Genomic DNA, 27,901 nt, shown 5'->3' with positions numbered 1-27,901 from the left:
AATCCATAAGCAACAACATAAAATGAAATCCCTAGGTCTCATCAAGTACAAAGTGCAAATTGAAATGGACCAAGGACCTAGGAATTAAACCAGAGACTCTGCATCTAATAGAAGAAAAAGTAGTCTGTAATATTCATCATGTGGAATTAGGCCCCAACTTCCTATAACCCAAGAATTAAAACCAACAATCAATAAATGGGATAGAATCAACCTAAAAAGTTTCTTCTCAGCAAAAGAAACAATCTGTGAGGTGAACAGAAAGCCGACACCCTGGGAACAAGTTTTTACCCCTCACACATCAGACAGAGCACTAATCTCTATTGTATATAAAGAACTCAAAAAGCTAAGCACCAAAAAAACAAATAACCCAATCAACAAATGGGCCAAGGACGTGAACAGACACTTCTCAGAAGAGAATATACAATCAATCAACATGTATAAGAAAAAATGCTTATCCCCTCTAGCAATTAGAGAAATGCAAAGCAAAACTTCTCTAACCTATCACCTCACTCCAGTCAGAATGACAGCTATTATGAAGACAAACAACAATAAGTGTTGGTGAGGATGCAGGGGAAAAGGTACCATCTTACCTTGCTGGTGGGACTTCCAAATTGGTGCAGCCAATTTGGAAAGCAGTGTGGAGATTCCTTGGAAATCTGGGAATGAAACCACCATTTGACCCAGCAATCCCTCTCCTAAGACTATACCCAGAGAACTTAAAAAACACCATACTACAGGGACACAGCCACATCAATGTTTATAGCAGCACAATTCACAAGAGCTAAACTGTGGAGTCAACCTAGATGCCCTTCAGTGGATGAATGGATTAAAAAAAGTGGCATACATACAAAATGGAACTTTAATCAGCAATAAAAAAGAAAATAAAATCATGGCATCGGCAGGTAAATAGATGGCACTGGATAAGATAATGCTAAGTGAAGTTAGCCAATCCCCAAAAAACAAATGTTGAATGTGTTCTCTGATATAAGGGAGGCTGACTCATAGGGGAAACATGGGGGGAGCATGGAAGGATTAGATGAATTCTAGCTAAAGTGGAGAACTGGGAGGGAAAAGGAGGGGACAAAAGATTAGCAAGGATGAAAGAATGTGAAGGACATCATTGTACGAAGTACATGTATAAAGACATGAATTGGGTGTCAAAATTCTTTAGCAGACGGGATTTCCCAGATGTAAATCCTTTTTTTAAGAATTTTAAAAAATATTTATTTATTTATTTATTTTTAAGTTTTCAACGGACACAACATCTTTGTATGTGGTGCTGAGGATCGAACCCAGGCTGCTCACATTCCAGGCGAGCACGCTACCGCTTGAGCCACATCCCCAGCCCAGATGTAAATTCTTTTATGTCTTTGAATAAAACTGTCAAAATTAAGTACTGCCCAACATGGCTTATCCACAGGATTTTCTACAGTATTTTTTTTTTAATACAACTGAACAAAACTAAAATATCAGAACCCTTTGTATTTCCTACTTGCATAGGATTTATTCATTTTGGCATGAATCTTTCCAAAAGAATCTATTTAGTACTCAGAATAAACTGCAAAAATTAAAAGATTTCCCACATTTTTCACATTCATAGGGCTTCTCTCCATGAGAATTTTCATAAAAGAAAAGAAAAATAGGTCTACAACATGAAGCTGATAGAGTATAGGAAATCATCCCCATTCAGAGTGTTTGTTTTCCAGTGAGGGAAATGGCTTTGAAGACAACAGGGAAAATGGAATGATTTGCTATATTTTTTTCACATTTAAACAGTTATTCAGCCAGATGTGGTGATGTATGCCTTTAATCCCAGAGACTTGGGAGGCTTAGTCTGAAGGATCACAAGTTTGAGGCCAGCATCAGCATTTTAGAACAACCCTAAGGAACTCAGCAAGTCTCTGTCTCAAAATTAAAAATATCAAAAAGAATGAGGATGTGTCTCAGTGGTAGAGGGCCACCAGACCAAATCTGCAGTACAATCCCCAGTACAATATTCAGCAGAGTGAGCAGTGTGTTTGAAGGGGACAAGAAATATTGATCCACCACATTTCACACTTAAAGAATTTTTCTCCAGTAAACTTCCAACATGTTGATGAGAAGAACAGTAATAACAGAAGACTCTGCCAATTGTTTTCATCAGTACAATTTCTTTGCAATATGAGTTGGTTCATGTAAGTGAAGCTGATGGGATGCAACAAAGGCTTTTCCCCATTGTTGACATTCATGGGGCTTCTCTCCAGTATGCATTTTTTCATGTCTGTGAAGATGATGGGATTGAGCGAAGGCTTTGCCACACTGCTTACATTCATAGGGCTTCTCCCCAGTATGAGTCCGCTCATGTGTCTGAAGGTAGGAAGAAGTACTGAAGGCTTTCCGACATTGTTGACATTGATAGGGCTTCTCTTTTGTATGAGTTTTTTCATGTGAGTGAAGGTTAGAGGACTGAGTGAAGGCTTTGCCACACTGCTTACATTCATAGGGCTTCTCTCCAGTATGCGTCCGTTCATGTCTGTGAAGGGAAGAAGAAGTACTGAAGACTTTTCCACATTGTTGACATTCATAGAGCTTCTCTCCAGCATGGATTTGTTCATGTATCTGAAGGTAAGATGAAGTAGTGTAGGCTTTTCCACATTGTTGACATTGATAGGGCTTCTCTCCAGTATGCTTCCATTCATGTCTGTGAAGGGAAGAAGAAGTAGTGAAGCCTTTTCCACATTGTTGACATTCATAGGGTTTATTTTCCGTATGAGTTCTTTTATGTGAGTGAAGGGTAGACAATACAGCAAAAGCTTTGCCACACTGCTCACATTCATAGGGCTTCTCTCCAGTATGTGTCCGTTCATGTCTGTGAAGGGAAGAAGAAGTAGTGAAGACTTTTCCACATTGTTGGCATTCATTGGGCTTCTCTCCAGCATGGATTTGTTCATGTATCCGAAGGTAAGATGAAGTAGTGTAGGCTTTTCCACATTGTTGACATTGATAGGGCTTCTCTGCAGTATGCGTCCCTTTATGTCTGTGAAGGGAAGAAGAAGTACTGACGACTTTTCCACATTGTTGGCATTCATTGGTCTTCTCTTCTGTGTGAGTTCTTCCATGCATGTGAGGTTCACTGGATGTATCAAAGGTTTTTCCACAATGTTGACTTTCATTGGGATTCTCTCCAGTATGGATTTGTTCATGCATCTGAAGGTAAGTTGAAGTAGTGAAGACTTTCCCACAGTGTTGACATTCACAGGGTTTCTCTCTAGTATGTGTTCTTTCATGTCTGTGAAGGTTAGAGGAGTAAGTGAAGGCTTTCCCACACTGCTTACATTCATAGGGCTTCTCTCCAGTATGAGTTCGATGATGCATGTGAAGCTGAGGAGATCGAGCAAAGGCTTTTCCACACAGTTTACATACATAGGGCTTCTCTCCAGTATGAGTTTTCACATGTGAGTGAAGGTGACTGGACTGAGTGAAGGCTTTCCCACACTGCTTACATTCATAGGGCTTCTCTCCAGTATGAATCCGTTCATGTATCTGAAGGTAGGAAGAAGTACTGAAGACTTTTCCACATTGTTGGCATTCATAAAATTTCTCTGTCATATGAGTGTTTTCAAGTGAGTGAAGGTTAGCAGACTGAGTAAAAACTTTGCCATACTGCTTACATTCATAGGGCTTCTCCCTAGTATGAGTTCGTTCATGTCTCTGAAGGTTAGAGGAAGTAGTGAAGACTTTTCCACACTGTTGGCATTCATTGGGCTTCTCTCCAGCATGGATTTGTTCATTTATCTGAAGGTAAGATGAAGTTGTGTAGGCTTTTCCACATTGTTGACATTTATACGACTTCTCTCCAGTATGAGTTTGCTCATGAGAGTGAAGGTGAGCAGACTGAGTGAAGGCTTTTCCACACTGCTTACATTCATAGGGCTTCTCTCCTGTATGAGTCTGTTCGTGTATCTGGAGGTAAGATGAAGTACTGAAGGCTTTCCCACATTGTTGACATTCATACGGTTTCTCTCTAGTATGTGTCCTCTGATGTATTCTAAGTAAACTGGGATAAGCAAAGTCTTTTCCACATACCTTACATTTGAAATGTGCTTTCCCAGTGTGCCTGATCATGTGACATCGAAGACTTGTGAATGAAACCAAAGTTTTACCACCTTGTTTACATTTATGGAGTTTCTCTCCAGAATGAGTTCTTTCATGTTTTCTAAATAAAGTGCGGGAATGAAAGGCTTTCCCAAATACCTCATATTGAAAAGGTTTATCTCCACTGTGTGTTGTCATGTGTCTTTGAACAGCTGGGAGAGAAAAAAAGGCTTCACCACATTGTTGACATTCATAGGGTTGGCACTCAGTATGAGAATCTTCATGTCTTTGAATGTCACTGGAACAACTGATGACTCTTCCACATATCGTACTTTCATATGGTTCATCTCTAGTTTGTGTTAACATTTGTGTGTGAACACTTTTGAGAGAAACCACAGATTTTCTATATTGTTTCAATTCACATGGCTTCTCTTCACACTCTTCATGTTTATAGCATTCATGCCCACAGTGAGATCTGAAGTGCCTGTGAAGGTATGAAGGACATATGCAGTCAGTTGCACACATAATGCCGTCATATCAATTCACTCTATTAAAATTTTTCTTTGTCTACTTAAGAACTGGAATCTCATTGAAAATTTCCCCATACTGTTCTTTGCCTTTGAAGTTTACCATAAGATTTCTTTAAAGAATGATCAGCACATGATTAATGCTTGATTCATTCATGATTTTATTTTTATTTAAAGGTGCTATGCTTACATTACTACCAACATCAGGTAAAGACTAGGTTTTCCAACTTCTTCAAATTGCCAGAAAATAAAGAGATTGAGAGGAAACAATGCTTTGCAACACAGATTGCCTATGACTATTATCCAAATAGTCATATTTACATATGCAATTTCATAGTACTTTTGAATGTCAAGTACTTTGAAAAGACTGAGTATATTTTACAGTTAAATATACATGTATGTAAAATTTATTTGAGTTGTGAATAAACTTTATTGATTTAAATGTGGTGCAGAGAAGAGAACCCAGTGCCACAAGTGTGCTAGGCAAGCTGTCTACCACTGAGTCACAACCCCAGTCTCAGTTAAGTATATGTTTTTGGTAAAAAATCTTGTAAGAATAAATACATTTAAAGTTGTGCACATTTCTTGCAAATTATATGACATTCTCAGATTTCCTCAAGGATTCCTCTTGTGAGTACAATTACCTTAGATTACTCCCAGAATTATTGATCTGATCTTCAATGTTCTTGTCATCCAATCTCTTTCCTAAAATGCCAAACCAAACATTATAAATTTTTAGGAGACAGAAATGCTTTTCCAAATTTATGGAGCATTTTATGCTACAATAATTCACCAATTGATTGTCTTTATATGTTCTACATGAATGACCAAAATAAACACGACTTCTCTATGTGATTAAATAACTACACAACATTATTACCTATAGAAGCCAGGTTTCTGAGGACTTCCAGCATCACATCTCTGTAAAGGTTCTTCTGGAAAGCATCCAGCAAAGCCCACTCCTCCTGGGTGAAGTTCACAGCCACATCCTCAAAGGTCGCTGAGATCTAAAATATCCCACAAATGTGTAGTGGAGGCCAGGAGAGATTGACAGTGTGAGAAATCTATACTCAACATGCATGATATTCACATGATTCCCTGGCCTCCCGATTAATTCCACGATTTTGCCCATGAAGTCTTTAGTGTACTTAAGTCCTCACAGCCACTCCAACACTAGAATTGGGCCCCACACCAGGTAAACAGAGAGTGTTGTACAGCCTTCCTTTGGTGAAATCACTTTTGGTGAGTTCACAGGAAGTAAGAGGGGCTCTCGGTTCACCCTTAACTTATTTGTTGATTGCATCTCTATCACCATCCTACCAACATCCTGTGCAGTAGAGAGCTAATATTAGCATTCTCCATATTATTTACCCTTAGAAAAGAAAGCTGACTGAGTAGGAAATTGCTGGAATCACAAAACTTAGCCTTTGAGACAGATCCTGCCAACCACAGTGGCTCACTGGGCCTCCACGTTAATATAGACAACATGGCATTTACTGATCTCCTGTTTCCTTCTGAAAGTCAATTGTTCCATCCTTAAAGAAGTGCCTAGAATCAGCCCCAACCCACACCCTCCGAGTATGGAGTCACTAAAGAGTTTCCCTCATAGACAACAGTTAGACGATCTTCCACACAGGTTGTCACAATATGTTCACTGGGGACTGAGCTCAACTTGTGTGATTCACTGAGGACAACAAGAAGTTTGCAGGAGCTTTACTCCAGAACAAATTTACCCATTAGTAATCAAGCATATGGATTAATAAACACAACAATATAATAATTTCTAGTGGTTAATGTCAAAGCAGAATGGGGTGTATGGAAAGATGGCATGTATCTTAGAAAAAACTCAATGACCCCCAGAAGTCACCTTATCCAAACAACAGCCTTACAAAATGATATAGGTCTGAAAAACAGTTTTCTTAACAGACAGCAGAAAATCCTTTTCCAAACCTTGTGGCAACAATGAATGTCCAATGATTCTCAAGCTCTTCTGAACAGCAGATGTCTCACTCAGGTCATGTACAGTCATGAGACACACACCACGGTTCTGCTCAAGGACACTTTGATCAAGATAGGCCACATGTACAATGTTGGTCTGTCATGAAAGAGATTCCTCATTCCTGTAGCACAGCTGGTGCAAGAAAACCTCAGGCACAAGCACTTCCAGGGTGTGTTAAAGCAGCAGGTTTGTAGCCCAGAATCCTGAACTATGCCACGCTGACTGCTTGTGAAACAGGCCACTCCATGTGGGTCTCTAAGCAGCCTATGATTTCTGCACATTGTGGAACAGCCAAGAGGACCACCTACCAGAACATGACCCTGCCACTCACAAAGAACCATGCTCAAGGACTCAAGACACATGGCATTTGAAGGAGGACAGTATCAACAGAGGCTAGTAGAAGCCCAAGAGAAAGCCTTTAGTGGGCTGTTCTTCAAGGCATGGAAAAATTATGGGTGACAGCAGGTGTCTTGGGGAGAGAACACAATGATAGTCCAGGCAAATGAGAATCTACATGCCAAGTACTTCCTCCCTCTATTCTGCAGACAAATGTGATTTATTGTACATTTAACTGTCAAAGACTAAAACCCATTTCAGAAATTTCAAAGAAATATATTTTTATTTACTTACTTATGTGTGACAAATTGAAAAACAAATAAATAAACAAAAACACAGTGTGGATGAAATCCAGGGGAGCAGAACCACACAGTCACATCCCTGACACATTTGATGTTTTGAGACAGGGTGTTGTATGTTGCTCAGGGCCTCCTAAGTTGCAGAGACTAGCTTATAAACTTACGATCCTCCTGCCCCAGCCTCCCCAGCAGCTAGGATTATAGGCACTCACCACTATGTCTAGGAAAAATTTACTTTTAGAGAAAAATAAGCTAAACAATTTTCTAAAAATGATAAGCACACACACAAAAAAAAGATCAAACTAGACACCAACATGACACAACTCAGAGTCTGGGACCCTCAGTGTACTTCCACAACATAGACCAGAACAGAGCCCAGAAAGAGACTCCCACAAATATAGTCAACGGACCTTGCAAGAAGGAGAATCATTTACATCCAAGGTGAAGATGACTCCAGAGAGAGGGAGTGTTCCACACACAAGCAGAACCATGAGAACAAGAACATCATCATGTGTGAAAGCTCCTGAGGTTCTCCACAGCTTGGAGAACAGTGGAGAGCAGCAAGCAGGGTGTGACCTTCACTCCCCCTTCAGAAAGCCCCTCTCTGGTGCAGGACAGGGGTGTGACCTCCCAGTGTGAGACCCTAGTCACTGGCTACAGACTGCACACAGCAGATCTTTCCCAAGTTTCTTTAATTTCTATTAAATTTATCACAGAACTAACTATGCTAACATCTTAAAGAAATTTTTAAAAGGTTCTCACTGTTCTAAGTCAGAAGAAATCACTGTGAAAAAGTAGGTGGAATTCCTTAAAAAGAGTTAACTAAACCCACAGCCTGCATATAGGAATAGTAGCAAATTATTGTTTTGCCACTCAACCACCACCTGAAGTCTAGAGAAGAAAGCTGAGGGAGAATTTCTTTTGGAAATCAGGTTTCAAAAATACCCAGGTTCAGGAGGCTCAGGCAGGAGGATTGCAAGTTCAGTGCCAGCCTCAGCAACTCAGGGAGCAACTAAGCAATTGAGCAAAACCCTGTCTCAAAATTGAAAAAAAAAAATTTAAATACAGGGGGCAGGGGATTTGGTTCATTGTTTAAAAACACTTGAGTTCACTCCACTTTATTGTGCCCCAAAATAAGAATACCTAGGTATACAGAGGAGGTAAGGAAGCCCACAAAGGCCAGGAGAAACCCTTTCAGAGAAGATCAAGAGCTGCATTCATTGCAAGCTCAGCACTGGTGTCTCTCCAGGCTGGGGTGGGCAGAGCGCAGGACAGCAGAGTCTGAAGCAGCACCAGTCTGTGTTAAAGCAGAGGCCCCAGCACAGCTCCCTGGAGGAGCCAGAGCACGGAGCTCTTGCTGTTGCCACTGCTCTTTCCTTGCTTCTGGTGAAGCAGCAAATGAGGGCAAGGACACCGAGATCTGGCAGCAACACTTTAGTAGTGGCAGCAGAGCCCAGAGGAACAACTCCCAAAGCCTGAGCCTGAGCACATCAGGGCCTTTACTTTTAAGCATAAGAAACGTTTGAGAACACTGAGGCAGGGGAGTTGGTGCCATCTATTTGATATCCCTTACAGGGACACATGCTTATCCACCGCCTAGGGACTCAGCTCTTAGAGGCCAGGGCCTTTGGCTGCACTCAACCTAAAGAGGGGCTGCTCTGTCCCTGCTACTGTGTGGGCTGCTTCTGCTGCTTGGTTCTCTCCTTACAGGGACCTGTCTGCTGCCAGCCTGCAGGGTGAAAGGTCAGAGAGCAGAGCTGCTGGGTGGCAGCTTGCAAATCCACAGCCTGGCAGCTCCCAAATGGCTGAAGCTTCCTTCTGTCCCACCACACCGGCACTCAGGGGAGTCTAGAAATGGACTGAACACAAGCCAATTCACCACACACCGCAGACAAAGCAGTTTTGTAGGGAGCCACTCTGAATGACTCACACGTTCCAGTCCTGAAGCAAGAGATTCTGACCAATCACTACATTTTATGGTGACTTGGGCATTGTCCCAGCTCAGGAAGTCGAAGGCATGTCTTCAGGTGTAAGTGTGTCACCCACAGGGTTTTGCTACACTCACCTATTCTTCTGTAATCTCACCCCTTCGCCCTGTTTGGGATAGAATATTCCATGGAAACACCCTTTGTGTGTCCCCTTCTCTTGCTCTGCCTTTGGGTGTGGCCTTCCTAGATGTCAGTCAACCTGCTGACACAGACATCAGGAAGCTAGACTCAACTGCCTGAAACCTGACCCCTTGCCTCATTGGAATGGCTTCTCCTCAATAAAAGGTTTCAGCACTTTCTTTCTCTCTCTGTTGTGCTCTCTCTTTCTGCATACACTTAGGGTCAGAGGAGCCATCACAGGACCCAAAGAAAAAGATATCTGTGTCTCTTGTGTGAATATTTCATGCAGCCCAGTTCACCTGGTGTGACCCTGAGGGTTTTAGTGTGAGGAATGCGACAATTTGTGGCCCATATAACCACCTCAGAGTGATTTTATGAATTTAGTGCATTTGGAATTTCTCTCCAGAAGTTAAGCATGCTTCGGATTGCAGAGTATTGTGGGCTGAATCATAGAAAGGAACTGAATTAGAAGAAAAATCTGTGAGATTAAACTCTTAAATATTTGAGAATATTCAGTCTTTAGAGAAAAAAATATTTTTATAATTCTAGAGACTCTAAATAAATGTAAAGAGTTATTAAGATGATTAGTGGGATATGTTGTGAAGTTCAGTCCTCTCCCATGGGAAAAGTACTTTTGTGCACTTTTTGGGATTGTTTTTGTGAATCTATGTTTTGAAACATTAGGTAAAAACATGTTGGGGGGTATATGTACTAGAAGTCTGTGCTGGGACAGTGAGAAAAAGGGAAGAAAATTTTTGTGCTAAGAGTTGATTCAAGGATTCTCTACCTGTAGAGAAGTGAATTTTATATTTTTATTGTTTTGTGAATACTCAGAAGGTTCTGAACCTCTGCTACACTCTTGTCCTATGGATCAGAAAGACTGTAACTGAGCCTAGCCTCTGCTCCCTGTGGTGTCTGTAACTAGAGCCACCGCCAACAGTGCTTTGAACCCTTAAGCAACCTGGCCTGGGTGCAGAGTGCCTTAAAATCTGAGAGTAACACTGGTGTCTGAAGTTAAAACTCACTTTTAAAGGACCCACACACTCCCAGGGAAAGTACAAAAGACAGGAGGACACTGTGAAGGGATCATACAGGAAAACATCCATGAATTGCAAGAGTGTGAACAGCAGTGCAAGTCTCTGTTGGGGTTTAAGTGTGCAGAGTTTAGCTCCCTCAGCCTGACACTTTGCAAGAAGCTGTGACTGTGATTTAGGTCAGCTGAGGCAAGCCCAGCTAGGAGGAGGAAATGTTCTCTTCCCCTTATCACAAGACACAAGCTTCTGCATGGTTTGGCCTAGAGGAAGAAGCTTCCTGCATACTGGACCTGGGAACAGTACATTCGGGGATTAGATAATGTCTACAAAGAACTTTGGGAGGGTACTTATCAAAGGGAACAGGAACAATTTGAATTTAGCTCTGTGTACCCGCTGAGGCATGATATTTGGGCTATGTGGGTGAAGTGTTACTGAAGAATTGCTTGCTTTGATAGAAGAAGAATATAAAAGAAACATGCAAATAAAGCTCAGCATGCAGTTGCAATTGCTGCCTTGGCTCTGCATCCCCTGTGTCCCCATGATTTCCCGACCCTTACCCAGGGACCCGAACGCACTAGACGTTCACAGGTCTCCAGATGAGGCTTCATAGGAACAAACCAAAGGCAAGGCAACCCGCTGGGAAGCTCAGGGAGCCTCTGCCCTGAACAATGGGCAGCAGGATCCTTGCTGTTTCCATCACCATGGTAACCGCCCAAAGCCGGCTGGCCAAGTGGACTTCCTGGTCCCACCCCCGCATTTCCAAGGCTTCCTATTGGTCCTTCCACTGTCACTCAGACAGGACTTCTGGTCCCGCCTCCCAGCCACTAACCTTCCTTCCTGTTTCACACAGATTTGATCCTGAAACTACAGAGCCTGCACTTTTAAGAATCCCCACTTGAAATGCTAAGGAAAGACATCTTTTTCAGGAAAAAATCTAATTCCACAGGTTACTGTGTGGCAGCCCAAGTTTAAGTTATTTTTGAGTTCCACAACCTGACTTTTCTCTGTGGTTGTAGCTAAATAATGTTCTATTGATAAGAGATATCAAACATATGCCTCTTATATTTTGCTTTTCATTTTGGAGGTTATGGGAATGCATTTGCTTATTGCAGGAACAAAAGCCGGCAATGTTCCTGTGATAATCAAGAAATCCTTATTCTCATTCCTGTGTATTGTCAAAAAGAATAAAATATACTTAAGGATCTTATTTCAGCCACATCGTGTGAATCACATTTAAGAATGCACTCTTGGGGGCTGGGGATGTGGCTCAAGCGGTAGCGCGCTCGCCTGGCATGCGTGCGGCCCGGGTTCGATCCTCAGCACCACATACCAACAAAGATGTTGTGTCCGCCGAGAACTAAAAAATAAATATTTAAAAAAAAAAAAAAAAAAAAAAGAATGCACTCTTAGTTAAAAATAAATTGAAATGGATCCAAAATATCTTAAGAACCACGTGGTTACATAAAGTTAATACAACTACAAGTTATGCTCTTTGAATAACCTATAGTTGTTGATCCATAAAATAATTAACATATGTCAAATTATTTAATTAATATATATTTATCTAATTGTTTTTCTTCAACAGAAAACACATAATTTATATATTTTTTACACATGCATTTACCTGATGCTCTGCCTTTTAGTTACAGACATTTGAGATGAATGTATTTTACTATAAATTTACTTTCAAAACATAATCAAGTAATCTCAAATTACTGCACAAACTTTTAGAATAAACAGATATGACTTTGTCTATAAGAATATCCAAGGGCTTTAACTGTATTTTCATTCAGACATTTGTTATGAAAGTGCAATAATTTCCTTAGACTCTACGGTTTTCACAAATTGTTCCAAAGTATAACTAGGAAAATCTCGTAAAAGAAAAAGATGCTTCAACAGAGAGAAAGCACACATAGGAGGTCCTAAGGAGATGAAAGGAATCATCTTTGGGTGAAACAGGTCTTTATATTCTAGATTTTAATGATAAAAGTAGTTGTCTAAATGGAAAGATTTTTACATCGATAACTAGACAGATGACATAGAAAGTTAAAACAATTGAGAAGAACATTTATATGTACTGGATTGACCATAAAAATTTAACTGATTAATTCAAGGATATTTCAGGGTATTTCCCTAATTTTACTATGCTGATATGAGCTAAAATATTTGCCCATATTTTGACAAGATAAAGACCTATTAAAATGTTAAGTTTATTTTTCTTAAGGAAGGTCTTTATTGCCTAATGATTTTTTACTGTTTCAGGTAAGGATTAATTTTGGTGAATAAATTCACATCCTTGACTAAACACTAAATATATTAAACTACTGACTTAGATTCCAATTTTGGCAATTCTCCTTGGAGGACTAAAATTGACTCAAATCCTCTGCTAATTCCTATATATTACTTTTGTTGGATAATTGAGAGATTTGGGAGAACATTTTATTAAGATTGATGTTCTTCAAATTAAAGTCACACATTGGTTTTGAACAATAAAAGTTGCAAAATTGGTTGGAAATTCATTGATATAAGTTCTCTGACTAGACCTATTATCCACAAAAAATATGGTAAGATTTATATGTTATTCCCTTGCCTGGGAAGTAATCTTCATCATATTTTCTAAAAGATAATTAAGAGACACCTATTGAAAGGATAAAATTCTTTCTTTTTTTTTTTGAGAGAGAATTTTTTTAATATTTATTTTTTTAGTTTTCGGTGGATACAACATCTTTATTTTTATGTGGTGCTGAGGATTGAACCCAGCGCCCCACACATGCCAGGTGAGCACTACCGCTTGAGCCACATCCCCAGTCCTGAAAGGATAATATTCTAAAATACAGAGGTATTTGGAGACCTTCTCTCAAAAAGAGATTGAGAGTTCTTTTTAAGTTGTTAGGATGGATCAACTAGTCTATATTGGGAAATTGCAATAATGCATAAAAGATAATTCTTTCTTAGCGTTGAAATCCTTGTACTATTACCTACATCCTAAACTGGCAGTGCTATGGCTTATGCCAAGCCTTGACTCAGTTTTATTAAATAAAGACAAGGGAGGACAGGAGCTCCAGGGTCAAGCTGTCTGGAAGCCCCCAAAGCTCCTCAGGACCCAGGGGCCGGGAGGGACCCCTGCTGCCGAGGGGGACCCCACTTCAGCAGGGAAGGATGTGGACTTGCTCTCTGTCATAGAGATGGTGGCCTTGGTAGAACAGAGGGCCGCCCTGGCCCTGCAGAGCTGTCCCACCCCACCACCCCAGCGCCTGTGGTCTTTGTGTCTGCTGAGCAAGGTGGACCACCTAAGGGGTTGGGGTCTGAAGGAGACCTGGCGGTGGGGACTGCAGTCGTGTGGCTGAAGCAGTAGGCCATTTTGAGGCCCGGTGGACAACACTCCCACCAAGGGCCTCCGCCAGGAGGATCACCAGGGCCAGGTCCTGGTGAGGTAGGCACTGCCTTCCTGTCTCCAATGGCAGGGAGCCCCGTGGGCCACGCAGCCTACCCAGTGGAGGCAGGGCCTGGCTGGTTGTGCCTTCCCTGGCAGCCCAGGTCCCTGGGGCTGGAATCAAGGACCAGATCACCTGTGACTTACACCAGCTCATCAGCCCCTCCAGGGTGCCCTTCCCAGCACCACGGAGTTCCAGCTGCCTAGGGCAGATGACGCCAGCCGGGTTGAGACCCCAAGCCCTCCAGGCCTGGGGACAGTCCCCCGCCCACCGCACCCCCTGCCCGGCACTGTGGAGCTTGGATGCGGGGGTGACGGGTGTGGTGGACGAGTGCGCCTTGTTTGTTAAGGACGGGGGCAAGAATGTAAGAGAAGAGGCAGTGCCTGACTGTCCCCAGGAGCCACCCCACCTGGCCAGCTCTCTTCCTCCAGTCTCAGGGGCCAGATGGGCCACCCCCAGCTGATGTGCCAACCACATCGCCAGGCCCACATGATGCTGAGGGCACAGCTGAGCTGATGGTGAGACAGCAGGCTCCTTGCAGTGGGCTGGGTGGGGGCGGCACTGGCAGGGAGGAGGGGAGGGGAAGGGGAGGAGCCCATCACGCCCACCCCTCCCCCATCCCCTGGGAGCCAGGGACCAGGACTGGGCTACCAACCCACATCCCAGTCCAGGCAGTGTGGATCACCTGCCAGAACTGAGACCAGGCTCAGGGTGACCCACCAGAACACTCCGGGTGACCCCTGTGGGTTTTCCACTCCTCAGACCCAGGTCGCGGGCCTCAGCTCGGGTGGTTTCCCCAGCATGTCCCTTTCCTCTGCATCCAGCCCCACCCCCTCCTGCCACTCTCTACCCCCAGGGACCCACCAGCAGGGAGCTGAGGGCAGCGAATTTGGGTACCACCTAGTTCTCCCCCATGCTGGCCCGCGTCTGCGCCTTCTCTCAGCTCTTCGTCTCTGGAGCCGTGTTCTTTCTTTTCTTTGGGAGTTGGGGACCACCAGATCACAAGGTGGATCTGGCACTTCATCATAGCAGCCTGCCGTCTCTATGTTTTCCTCATGAAAGAAAGAAAAATCAGTGTTTTCTCCTTCATCTCAACCTACCAGTGTGTTCCCTTCCACTACAGGGGAAGAGAAAAAAAAAACTGGAATTCTGGAAACTCTCCTTCTCCCATTACTTAAGCTGTGGTCCATTTTTAATATACTTTACAGTGTGGACTGGAAAGTCCACCCATAACTAGATTAATTCTCCTAACTGCCATGGTCAGCTATACCCACATGTTGATCCTGTGGTAAACAGGCTGACTGGGAATATCTTTTGGAAACAGACAGCATGGAAGAAACCTAAAGCAGCCAATCATGCTGGTCCTTAGAGATTAAGACTGTATTTACCTAACTGAACAATTGTCAGAAAGATTAATAGATTTTTTTTCTGTATAGGCCAGTTATTCTTTAAAATATCCACCAATGCATCCTTGCCCTGATCATTCTACAATAGAAACTGGCACCTTTCCTAAGTATTATTCCTGGGTATTCCTAAGTATTATGCAAATGTCTGGTCAGTACAACACAAGAGATCTAGAAATAGTGGATGCATTTTAGGCTGGTCTCCTAGAACGGACAAGAGCAATTACAGGAGGATGCCTGGCACCTGGAGGTTGATTGGTAATACCCTAACCCTCAGTGAGATGGCACCCAAAAGGATGTTTGGATGTTTGTCTTCTGCCTTCAGAATGTTTACATCACTGACCGAACTAATAGATTCCTTAAATGTGAGAGTTAAGAAAAAGGATGATGAATATCCTGTAGCCTGTATGAATACAACTCACCTTATGGCATCGCTAGTTATTGCTGGCTGGTATTTCAGAGCTGCACTCTGCTGAAGTTCATGTTGGGGTCTGAAACAGGTGCATGCCAATGAACCAGACCTAGGCCAGCTCCGGTCTCATGATCTTTGAAGTGACTACTTTAAATATCATTCCTTGCTTCTGTGATATAGTCTTTATCGCTCTGTTTCAAACTTAGTTAGAACTGAGTTAAAATGCTCTAAAAAGCCACTGTAATAAATATTGTGACTGAGCCCTCTGCTCCATGGTTTGTGGAAAGGCTGAAGCACCACGCCAAATGAACATGTCCATGTTACCATTGCCAAGTGCAAGGCTTCCCAATAAATCAAGAAAAGATGAAGAGTCTTCTGATGAGTGTTTGGCAGAAGAATAATATTAATAACCTGGATCTTCCAAGTTGGTTATGTCCCTGAGATAGTATGTTTTCTACTAATGCCTTTTGTGTTTCAAGAGTAGATCATGATGACCTCGGACCAAGAATCCAGTGACGGAAAAAAATAATTTCCCAATTGCCTTCAAATATTAAGGAAGAGGAAATATGTGGGGAGCCACTCTTATTGAGCCCCCACCTTCCAGTCCTGAAGCAAAAGGCTCTGACAGATCACTACATTTCATGGTCACTTGGGCATTGTCCCAGCTCAGGAAGTCAGAGGCATGTCTTCAGATGTAGGTGTCACCCCTGAGGTTGAGCTACACTCACCTTTTCCTCTGTAATCCTACCCCTTTGCCCTGTTTGGGATAGAATGGTCCATGGAAACTCCCCATCTCTTGCTGTGCCTTTGGGTGTGGCCTTCCTAGATGTCAGTCAACCTGCTGACACAGACATCAGGAAGCTAGACTCAGCCCCCTGAAACCTGACCCCTTGCCTCATTTCAATGGTTCTTCCTCAGTGAAAGGGTTCAACAAGTTTGGTCTCCCTCTCCCTCTCCCTCTCCCTCTCCCTCTCCCTCTCCCTCTCCTCTCCCTCTCCCTCTCCCTCTCCCTCTCCCTCTCCCTCTCCCTCTCCCTCTCCCTCTCCCTGTCCCTCTCCCTCTCCCTCTCCCTCTCCCTCTCCCTCTCCCTCTCCCTCTCCCTCTCTCTCTCTCCCTTTAAGGTCAGAGGAGCATCACAGGACCCAAAGAAAAAGGTATCTGTGTCTCTTGTGTGAATATTTCATGCAGCCCAGTTTCCCTGGAGTGACCCTGAGTGTTTTAGTGTGAGGAATGCGACTCAGCAAATGCATGAAGCCTTCCAAACAGGAAGAGTACGGTAGGAGAAAAGGGGAGAACACATTTCCATTCACTTTTCAACAACAAAATATACAAAGAATGCTCAACAACAAACAATACATGAGATTGACCAACCCTGAGAAAGATCAGGCTCCCAAATGCCTAGGTTAAATTTTCTCTTCTCCTTTTGTACCAGATTTTGAACACAGAGGTGCTTAACCACTGAGCCACACTCCCAGCTCTTTTTAATTTTATTTATTCATTTTTATTTTGAGATAGGATCTCTATAATATATTCAGGGCTCTCTAAGACACTGAGGCTGTCTTTGTACTTCGAGTCCTCCTGCCTCCGCCTTCCTGACCACTGTAAATACAGACCTGTGCCCTCCCTAGGCTAAAATTTCAATGAACTGTCTGAGAGTTTTAATAAGCATGCACCTGAAACAAAGTCAAAACACATCAGGCAGAGACATACAGAACTGCCCAGGACAACGAATCCACACTTCCATTGGGAGACATCAGCCCAACTCTGTCAGGACAGACATGGGACAGAGAAGCAGACAGGAGGGCTTCACTGGCCTTCACTCAAACCTAAAGCACACCGAGTTCTGAGGGTCACAGCAACACCCCCCAGGACAAGGCACATTCTGAGCCCTAAACTACACCCGTGAGAGTGTGCAACACCAGTGAAAGCCCATGTATGCCCAAAGAACATGGGAGTTAAAGCAGAAATCAGATCAGAAGGAGGTGGAAAGCCTCCAGGCAAAGGGAGGTGAAGCACAGGACTCAACAGATCAGGAGAAAGAGGTGAGAGAAAAGGTGACCATTTTAAAGGAAATGAAATGCAAAAGTCCACCATAGGAAATCTGTAGAGAACAGCACAGGGGATGCCTCATTGGTATCTAAGGCATCCAAAGCACCTTTCAGAAAAGAAGAGCTAAAGCAACCATTGAAACTTGCACTTCAGGAGACCAGAGAAAGAAGGGCAAGGTAAACCTAAATCAAGCACAGGAAGGTAACAGAGAGGGTGTTGATGAAACCACAATCAGGAAATCGACAGTCTGCAAAATCAAGCTCTTCATGAACATCAGCATCACTGAAAAACTGACATAAGGCCCAAAATACAAAGGACAGAGACTGAGCTTGTGGCTCAGTGCAAGAGTGCTTCCCTAGCATGTGATAAACCCAGCCTAATTCTCTCTTAAGATTGGGAGCCATCTTGCCACAAAGGCATGAAAACCTAATTTCATCTTTGCTATAAATTACTGCAAACTCTAAACTGCTTGGAAGGCCTGCCCATGCCTTGAACTCACCCATGCCTGGCTCTCTGACCAGATAGCAGCCCTCTCTGAAACTTTAGTGATGCCTCATCAATCTTGGCCTTCCCTGGCCAGATAACGATGCTCTTTGAGGCTCTAATGACCTTCATAAATTCTGGAGCTTTCTTGCAGCCCAGCTTTATAGCCCAGAAGGTCACCAAAGAGGAGTTTGAGAAATTACAGAAAACAAAACTCTGAGGAGCATAACACAAGGCTAGTTTACATTTTTGCTGGCCAACACATCAGAATTTATGAAGGTCATTACAGCCTCAGAGAGGGTCATTTTCTGGCCAGGGAAGGCCAAGATTTCTGAGGTGTCACTAAAATTTCAGAGAGGGCTGCTATCTGCCCAGAGAGAGCCAGGCATGGGTGAGTTCAAGGCATGGGCAGGCATTCCAAGCAAGATCAGAATTTGCAGTAATTTTTAGTAAACCTGAAATTAGCTTCTCATGTCTTTGTGGGGAGATGGCTCCCAATTTTAAAGAGGGAATCAGACTGTGTTTATCAACAATCTCCTACAACTTACACACAAGGAGAGATACACAAAACAGGCTCAATAACTAATTACCGCCCCACCCACACACACACAGAAAGGGTCTGACATGTCAAACACGCTTCCAGGAGACAGTGAAACCTGCCACCAACTTTCTACTGTTTTTTTCCAGAACACAGAAGCTGAGTTAAAACCTCCTAATTCTTTCTGAGCTCTATGTTACCAAATTATCAAAATTAGATAAAGAAAAGTATTATATAGAAAAGGAAAGTATGAATGACTCTCACAATTATGAATGCAAGATTCCTCAAACATTACTTTATTGAGTCCAAAAATAAATAAAAAAAATTATACACCACAGCCAAGAGGGAATTATTACAGCTATGCAAGGCTGATTTAAAATTGGAAACCAATTAACATTACCCATCACAACAAAAAGCTAAATAATAAATATTGATTATATAAAAAGTTAAAGAGAAAAGTCAAGAATAACGAAAATCACTCAAGCTCAGAAAAACACCATGTCTTTATAGAGAGACAGCATGATCTTTTACTCTATGTGGAATCCCCCAAAGAACCATAAAAAGCAACTCCATGATGTCAGTGTTGTCATGTTTATAAACAGGACAATTATCATCCTGTTGACAGCAGCAAGCTGAGCATGGAGGCCATGCCTCTGATCCCTGCCACTCAGGGGGCAGAGGCAGGATGATCCCAGCTTGGAGGCCAGCCTGGGCAATTTAGCAAGACTCTGTCTCCAAACAAAACCATTAAAAGGACTGGTAATGTAGCTCAATGGTAGAGCAGCCCTGAGTCCAACACCCAGCAACAAAACCATAAAGAAAAACAAACACACACCACTTATACAGCACCAATGAAAGAGAAATACTCATATATAAATCTGATAAAAATCTGTATGACAAAAACTGCTAACTTCCAATGAGACTATCAAAGACAAGGAAAACACATGGAGATATTTGATGTTTACACATGGGAAACCTCAGTGCTATCATCAATTCTTACCAACTTCAGTTATGGATTCAATATAATCCTAATCAAAATTCTTTTAAGTTATTTCTTTTTTTTTTTTAAAGAGAGAGTGAGAGAGGAGAGAGAGAGAGAGAGAGAGAGAGAGAGAATTTTTAATATTTTTTTTTTTTTTTAGTTCTCGGCGGACACAACATCTTTGTTGGTATGTGGTGCTGAGGATCGAACCCGGGCCGCACGCATGCCAGGCGAGCGTGCTACCGCTTGAGCCACTTCCCCAGCCCCAAAGTTATTTCTTCAGTAATAAAAGATCCAGAACAACCAACATGGTAATGAACACTCAATTCACAGGATGAACACTACCTGAGGCTAAGAACTACTAAAAATCTACAATCATCAAGACACAGTGGTATTTGGCACAATATAAATCTATTCCATTGATCTTTAACAAAGGAGCAATGGAAAATACACTCTCTTGGAAAATACTGCCAAAACACCTGCACATTAATGTACAAAGAAAGGAAGCATTCTCATTTCACAATTGTCACAGATCAGCTCCCAGTGGAGCCTCAGTGTTAAAGTAGGACACAGAGCTGGGACTGCAGCTCTAGCACAGCACCTGCCTGGCACTTAGGAGGCCCTGGGTTCACGTTCCAACACCAAAAAATTGCCTATACATCATAGTACTAAATGCAAACTTCAGAACTTCACTAAAATGACACAGAAGTACTTACACAGAAATCTGGGCTGGCATGACAGCTTCATATGCAACATCAGACACATGATTTGTGAGCAAAAAACTTTTAAATAGAACTTGATCAAAATGAAGTTTGTGTTTTTCAAAAGATGCACTTGAGAGAATGAGAAGACATGCTGGAGAACTGGACAAAATGTTTTCATGACACATAGTGACACTGGGTTGGTATTCAACATGCAGGAAGAACACTCAGTAAGAAAGCAAGCAATGTGGAAGTGAACAAAAGATCTGGAAAGACACTCATCCAAGAAACAGAGACAGTTAATATATGTAGGAGAAGATGTTCATCAGGACATACTTAAGAAACTTCTAATTAAACAATGAGGTACCACCAGATACCCACTGGAGTGGTCAAATGCCAAACAATGACAGCCCCAAAAGACAGTGAAAACATGAATCAGCAAGAACCCTTCCCTTGCTCATGTGAATGGAGAGAAGAACACTCTCTCTGGAAGACAGTCACGCTATTACAAAATAAACATGGTGCACACTACAATTAATTCACCACACTCCCAGGTGTCTATGCAAATGAGGTGAAAAATATGCACAGAAAACTTCTCAGCAGTGACTACAGCAGCCATATCCATATCTGCCCAAAGCTAGAAGCAAGGAAGATGCACCTTTCAATGCTGAATGGACAAGCTGCAGTTTAACCACACCAAAGATCATCACTCAGAAAGTGAGCTCTGCAGCCTGCAAAGATACAGCACCCTTAAAGGCAGACTGGAAAGTGAGAGAAGCCAGTCTGAAAGGCAAGTGCAGTAAGAGTCAAAGTCAAGAACATTCCACAAGAGACAACATTATAGATGCACTAGCAGAACTGATGGGAGCCAGGAACTTAGCGAGCAGAGAGGCAGGAAGGGCTGGGGAGGAGGGATGAACAGGGGGAACACAGGATTCCCAGAGCAGTGAAACTCTTCTGCATGACATTATTATGTAGAATATGTGACACACAAAATCACACCACACAGAGGACGAACCCTAAGAAAAAGGATGGATTTCAGCTGATGATAAGGTGTTGTGAGAAACTGATGTGACTCCATTTTTAAAAAGAAATAAATAACAGCAGCTTCTACCTCAAGGCCTGTCCTAGGGAAGGGGGCTGAACCACAGAGCACTCCCTAGCAAACCTCCAATCAGCATGAGACAGGGAAAATACCTGGAATGCCAGATGACCCCCCAGTAGTTTATTATGGTGGTAGATAACATGTTGGGAAACCATATAGTTTAGCACATACACCCCTCGTGGCCTAAACCAATCAGTTAAAATGAATCCCCCTGTTGCAATAACCAATCACCCCTACCCAACTTTTTTCCAACCATTGAATGTGCTAATCAATGTTAAGAGTTGTTGTTTGACTTCCCCGCAGTATGGGATGATTTATTGTGTGATGTTGTGACGCATAGAGTATCCCCCACAAACCTATAAAATCTCACTGGACAAAGGACGGGGACTCACTCCCTGGGACTGCTGAGTCAGAAACAGTTGTGAGTCCAGGCTCGAGCTTGCAATAAAGACTCTTGTGTGATTCCATCAGATTAAGCTCCTGGAGGTCTATTGGGATCCCACGAATCTGGCATAACAGTTGCTTCATCCACTCAATGTAGGACACTGGTTCAGAAACTAACAAGCATCCAAAATCAATGCAAGATGTTGAAAACAGTGTGGAGAAAGGGTGTTTAATACTATATGTAATGGCTCATTTCAATTGTAAACCCCATTGGATTAAGAGATATTTGTGATTAAGAGGCCTCTAGGTGTGTCCATAAGGGTGTGTCTAGAAAGGATTGACATGTGGAACAGCGAATCAACCTGGAGAACCTCCTTCAGCTAGGCAGCACCATCCAATAGGACAGTGTGTTGGGTGGAACAAAAGCTGGAAGAAGAAGGAAGCAGCAGCAGAGCAAGCCCCTTTCTTCTCCAATGGCTGCTGCAATGGCCTGAGGGTATCAGACTCTGCCTTCTTCACTCTCCCAAAGTGGACTCTGCCTGTGATTCTCCAGGGAGTTTCCAGAACTTTTGGTCTGGACTAGGGCAGCACCACTGCTCCCTCTTCTTCTGAGGCTTCAGCCTCTTGGACTCTGCAGCTACTACTTCTCAAGCTCTCCAGCTGCAGATGGCCACTGTGGACATCCAGCTTCAGGTCAAGTAGGCCAATCTAATATGTCCCCCTTTTATAATCACACTTCGTGTTGATGCTGTTCCTCTAGAGAACACTCACTAATAAGTAATGTAAGCCTGAAATTGCTCTGAAAAACAAAGTTTATCTAATAAAGAAATGAATAAACTACCAAGCCATGGATTTTTACAAATATATACATAAGAAACAATATTATATGCTAAATACCTTTTTCATAATAATGCAAAGATAAAGCAAAGAAGAAGAGTCATAATTACAAATTTCAAATCTATGGACAAAAGGAAGGAATATGATTTTCAATATTATTTCCATCTGGAAAGAAATTGGATGATAAGTCTTCAAAAGTCCTGCCAACTGCTGGTGTGGTGGTGTGCACATGTAATTTCAGCCACTAGGGAGGTCAAGGCATGAAACTGGCTAGTTGGAGGCTCTCTCAGCAATTTAGCAAGACACTCAGAAATTTTGTGAGACTTGGTCTTCATCAACTATAAATGGGGGGACTGGGATTGTAGCTGAGTGGCAGAGCATTTGTTCGCATGTATGAGGCACTGGGTATGATCCTTAGCATCACACAAAAATTAACAAAATGAAGGTATTCTGTCCATCTACAACTGTACAAAATAAAAATTAAAAAGTACATAATAAATAGGAAGGGCTGAGGATGTGCTCAGTGGTCAAGTGCCTGTAGGTTTATTCCCCAGTTAAATACCTGCCCACCCCCAAAATGCTGCTCATACATTGAAATTCATTGTTGGAGGACAACATAAGCATGAGCAAGTCCCTGGCTTCAATCCCAGCACTCAATACATCAGCAAATAAGTAAACAACAGTCTACAATACTAATTATCTCAGGCTGGAGAGTAGCTCAGTAGTAAAGAACTTGGTAGCTCTCAGTTCAATCCTCAGCAGTACACACACACACACACACACACACACACACACACACAACACAAACACACAATTAAAAAAATCACAAAGAAAAACTGAAAATATATGTAATGAGTGATAAAAAAGATTATAATACAAAAGATACACAATGAGAGGCAACAAAATCAATGGAAAGACAACACACTTTCTTACAAAGGAGACTGAACTTTCCCATGATCCACACTCTTTGAAAAAACAAAGAGCATTTCAGAAAATTATGTGAAAGTCAGGGCATGGATAATAGTACACTGCATCTAAGACCAGTGAAAATATTGTACAGGACAGAGAGAACAGAGAGAGCATTTATGCTACTCCCAAGTTTCATAAGCTAAAAGGCCATCTCCCAAAAGGGAGGCCCTAAGAGGAGGCACTTAGGAGGAAACAGGAATCAGGTAACATGGTGGGAATGCTCATTTACTATTTGATAAATTATTCAGTGATTAAATGACCACAGTTGGGTATTTCAGATATCGCCAAAGTTGTCCTTAAAATTTGCAATGAAGATGGGTATGATAGTGCACATCTGTAACCTCAGTTGTTCAGGGGTCAGAGGCCTGAGGCAATGTAGCAAGACCCTGACTAAAAAGGAAGAATCTAAAAGGGGCCAGGGATGTGGCTCAGTGGTTATGCACCTATGGATTCCATTCCTGATACCAAAAAAGCACACAGTTAACATGAACCTGTGAAGTCCAGAGAACAACAACCACAAGCTGTCATCCCCTGTCAAATTTATGACCGTGTAAAGGAGAGAAACTAGTTTTTATGAAATTGCATTCATAAATTTATTCACAACTATTTTTGTAAAATGAATTCATTTTCAGCAGCAAAATGGAAGACAGAGTTTCTCTGTATGTTAAGTGGCATTCTGGAATCTACCACATGGCTTTCAACTGGAAATCATTGAAAAGACAAGATTGACTCTCAAATTTTCTATACATATCAGGGGTAGCAAAAGGTAAATTAGGTGGGTTTTATTTGTTTGTTTGTTTGTTTGGTACCAGAGATTGAACTCAGAGGAACTTTACCACATCCTGAGCGATTTTTATATTTTATTTGAGACGCAGTCTCACCAGGTTGCATAAGGCCTGGCTAAGTCGCTAAGGCTATCTTCAAGTTTGCAATCCTACTGTCTCAGCCTCTGGAACAGCAAGGATCACAGGTGTGCATCACTGTACCTGGCTGTAAATTAGAATTTTTAACAATGGAAATGTTACTAGACTTTAAAATCCACTTCTTTTTTGCCTATTTAATAATAGTCCATCCCATTTGGTTCTGAATAAATAAACCTGGGCCTCAGATAAGTGAGCACATCATTTCAAAGTGATACACAGAAAGCTTTGGTGCTGAGGGAGCACACATGTGTCAGGCTCAAGGGGCAGGGAAGGTCCCTGACAGCAGGGACATGCTCCCTCCTGGTCTTGCTCACTGAAAGCCTCCAGGATCACCCTTCAAGAGACCTGGACCATGACTCCAGTCTATGAGGCTTTTCAGGTTTGCACAGCTCTGCACTGGGGTGGGTGGTCCTTATGCTCTGGGAGAGGTTTCGCTCCTTCACACTGTGAGAGACTGAAAGGGCAGGAGTCACTGCTGACCTGGCCACTCAGCACCAGCATCCACAGGTGGACTGGCCACCTGTCTCCAAGGAATGGGAACAGGGCTTGGGGTAAACAAAGTCCCAAGGAAGTAGCTGTCTAGATGAGGCCTGTTCCAGGAGATTCCTCAGCACAGAGCCCCCAGCAGCTTCCCTGAGAGGCTGCACCCCACACCTCAGGCTGTCCTCTAGGAGGAGCTGACCCAGGGCCTGAAGTTCTGTTCACCCTGAAGGGACCAGGGCAGCTGTGGGCACCTTGGGGCAGCTCCAGGAGAGGACAGTGGCTGAGAACATAGGACCCTGTGAGTCGTCAAAAGAGAAAATCTGCCCACGAAATCAGACATGGTGTCTACACCTAAGGAAGATGCCGTTTAATAGCCAATCATCTTAATTTCTGTATCAGACCACAATTCTTAAAACTTGTCAGAATGTATCACTACCCTTACCAGACATCTAGTCCCCACCATCTACTAAAGAAAGAATGTAATAACGGCAGAACACATTTCATTTTATTTTTTCTGTAGTCCACCAGTCTAATGATTCTACTAATGCAATTGGTTCCACAACTTTCTTTTATAGAAGTTCATGTAGGCCAGGCACAGTGGCACACAACTGTAATCCCAGCAGCTTGAGAGGCTAAGGTAGGAGGATTGCTAAATTCAAAGCCAGCCTCAGCAACTTGGTGAGGCCATAAGGAACTTTGTGAGATCATGTCTGAAAATAAAATATAAAAAGGGGTGGGGATGTGGCTCAGTGATTAAGTGCCCCTGGGTTCAATATCTGTCCTCCAGGGTGGGACACATACACCATTTGCAGTACTTGAATCCATGTTCCTGAGTATGGTCATTAATATTTGGGTTAAAATGCACTATTTTCCATAGCTGGGGTTGTCAAAGCCTTTAATCCCAACATCTTGGGAAGCTGAGGCAGGAGGATCATGACTTTCAGGCCAGGCTGGGCAACATAGCCAGACCCTGTCTGAAAATCAAATTTAAAGCGCTGGGGATGAAGGAGAGCAGAATGAATCAGACACAATTGCCCTATGTGCATATATGACTACAGGACTGGTGTGAATCGACATCAACTGCAATCTGAAAAAGGAGCAGTTATACTCTATTTATGTCTGCTGTGTCCAAAGTCATTCGACTGCCATGAATAACTAAAAGAAGAAAAAATAAATAAATTTTAAAAAATAATTTATGTCAAAAAGGGAGGGGGGTTGGGTACATAGCCCAGGATTCAATATCCCTAGGTTCTATAAACAAATGCCTTATTCCCTTTAAAGTAATTATTTTGACCAAACACAGGAAAGTGTTAAGTGATTACTGTTTCCCCTCAAGTGTAATATTCACAAATAGAAAACAAAGGCTTTCAAAAGTGTTCTTCTTGCCAGGGACAGTGGCACAGGCCTGTCATCCCAGGGACTTGGGAAGCTGAAGCAGGAGGATCACAAGTCGGAGACCAGCTTCAAGTGGAAGCCCATCTCAAAATTCAGTATAAGGGGAGGCTGGGGATGTGGCTGATAAAGCTCCCTGGGTTTGGATCCCCAATTAAAAGAAAAGAACTATTCTCTCCAATATTTCACTAGATGAAAAGTGACAATTACCAGACGATGTCCATTTGGACCGAGTGGGAAGAACGAATGTCTGGCCTGTAAAGGTAAAATTTCTAAGCTGATTCTAAGCTGCAAATGTCTGAGTTTAAGTGTAAAAGACATTGTAAGGTTTCTAAATTACAAGGCTTGGGCTAAAAAAAAAAAAAAAAATAGACCAGGTATTGTTAAAATTCCTCTGCAACCCCGGAACCTGTAATCTCTGTAGCTGTTAGGACAATACCTGAACTGCCCAGTAAATATTTCCATTGATTCCCTGGTTGTTTAATAGCTAAGGGCTCCAAATAGCTCAGCAGGAAAGCATCCAGGCCACAAAACCAATCTGTTTAAATGTGTACCCCGCTCAGGGGTGACCAATCACCTCTACCCAGACTGTTCACGCCAATGAATGTGACTAATCATGTCTCAAAGTTGTTGTTCAATTTTCCCGCGCCTCAACATGATTTGTTCTGATGTATGCAACCCCCCGCCCTCCCCTGCTTGACCTCTGCTCTGGGCTCTGGGCTGCTCTCCTTTCTTGAGTGGGCACGGAGCCCCAGCATGCTGGTTCAATAAAACTTCCCCCTCCTTACTGCATGAGGCTGGTCTCTTGTGGTCTCTTTCTCCAACGCTCCGCCAGACCCTTACAGGCCGAGCTGTGAGGTGGAGGGAAGGTGGGTTTAGAAGGCAGGAGGCGCCTGCAATTTGGGGGACCTACAGCAGCCTCCGGAGGAGCTCCCCTGGGAGGAGGAAGGTGCATTTGTGGCCCTGCTTCCTCCACGTTGGGAAGAGTGGGTCGGGCCACCAGTAGGGAGCAAAGGGGACACCAGGGACCTGAGCCGCCCTTCCAAACCCAGGGAACCAGGGGACAGGGCCCAGGGCCACCTGCCAGCGGGGACTCTGCCACGCTCAGCAGCTCACCTCAAAAACCCAAAACCCAGCTCACCCCACGAGACCAAGGGACAGGGCCACGCGTCAGTGGGGACTCCTCGGCGCTCCCCAGCTCACCTGCGCGCCGGCCCCCAAGGCAGATGGTGACCGAAACCTTCAGTCCTGGTAGCAAACTCACCATTTTTGTCTTCTGTGGTGACCCCGCGTCCTCTTGAGGAACCTCCATGCACCCAAGATGGGGGTGGGGACACAGGCTGTGCAAAGTCACCTGAGTCCCTGGAGCAGAAAACTTTTGGCTTGAAGGATCAGGAGGAGAATCCAGGAAGAAAAACAGCCTGCGAGA

At 43.0% G+C, this 27,901-nt stretch overlaps 2 protein-coding genes across 2 annotated transcripts; both read right to left on the bottom strand.

Annotated features, from left to right (window-relative positions):
- Window positions 1–1,351: 1,351 nt before the first annotated feature.
- On the bottom strand, window positions 1,352–4,504 carry LOC144251058 (uncharacterized). The gene has a single exon (XM_077794188.1). It carries the CDS (start codon window positions 4,438–4,440, stop codon window positions 2,140–2,142), a length of 2,301 nt encoding a protein of 766 aa, XP_077650314.1. The 5' UTR covers window positions 4,441–4,504; the 3' UTR covers window positions 1,352–2,139.
- Window positions 4,501–27,901, bottom strand: LOC144251147 (zinc finger protein 124-like; the record flags this gene model as incomplete). The annotated part of the gene is made up of 4 exons (XM_077794239.1): window positions 27,737–27,901; window positions 5,482–5,608; window positions 5,246–5,306; window positions 4,501–4,558 (listed from the first exon to the last, which is right to left on the bottom strand). Coding segments are annotated over exons 1-4 (294 nt in total), but the record flags the coding sequence as incomplete, so codon positions are not given.

This window comes from Urocitellus parryii, chromosome Y (assembly GCF_045843805.1).
Source record: "Urocitellus parryii isolate mUroPar1 chromosome Y, mUroPar1.hap1, whole genome shotgun sequence".
Classification (NCBI taxonomy): Eukaryota; Metazoa; Chordata; class Mammalia; order Rodentia; family Sciuridae; genus Urocitellus; species Urocitellus parryii.
Note: the sequence above shows the minus strand (reverse complement) of the source record. Positions and strands in the feature narration are given on the sequence as shown.

What these genes read in the sequence shown, in the direction of transcription:
- LOC144251058 (XM_077794188.1), bottom strand. Translation starts at nt 4,440, where the DNA reads ATGTTAACACAAACTAGAGATGAACCATATGAAAGTACGATATGTGGA.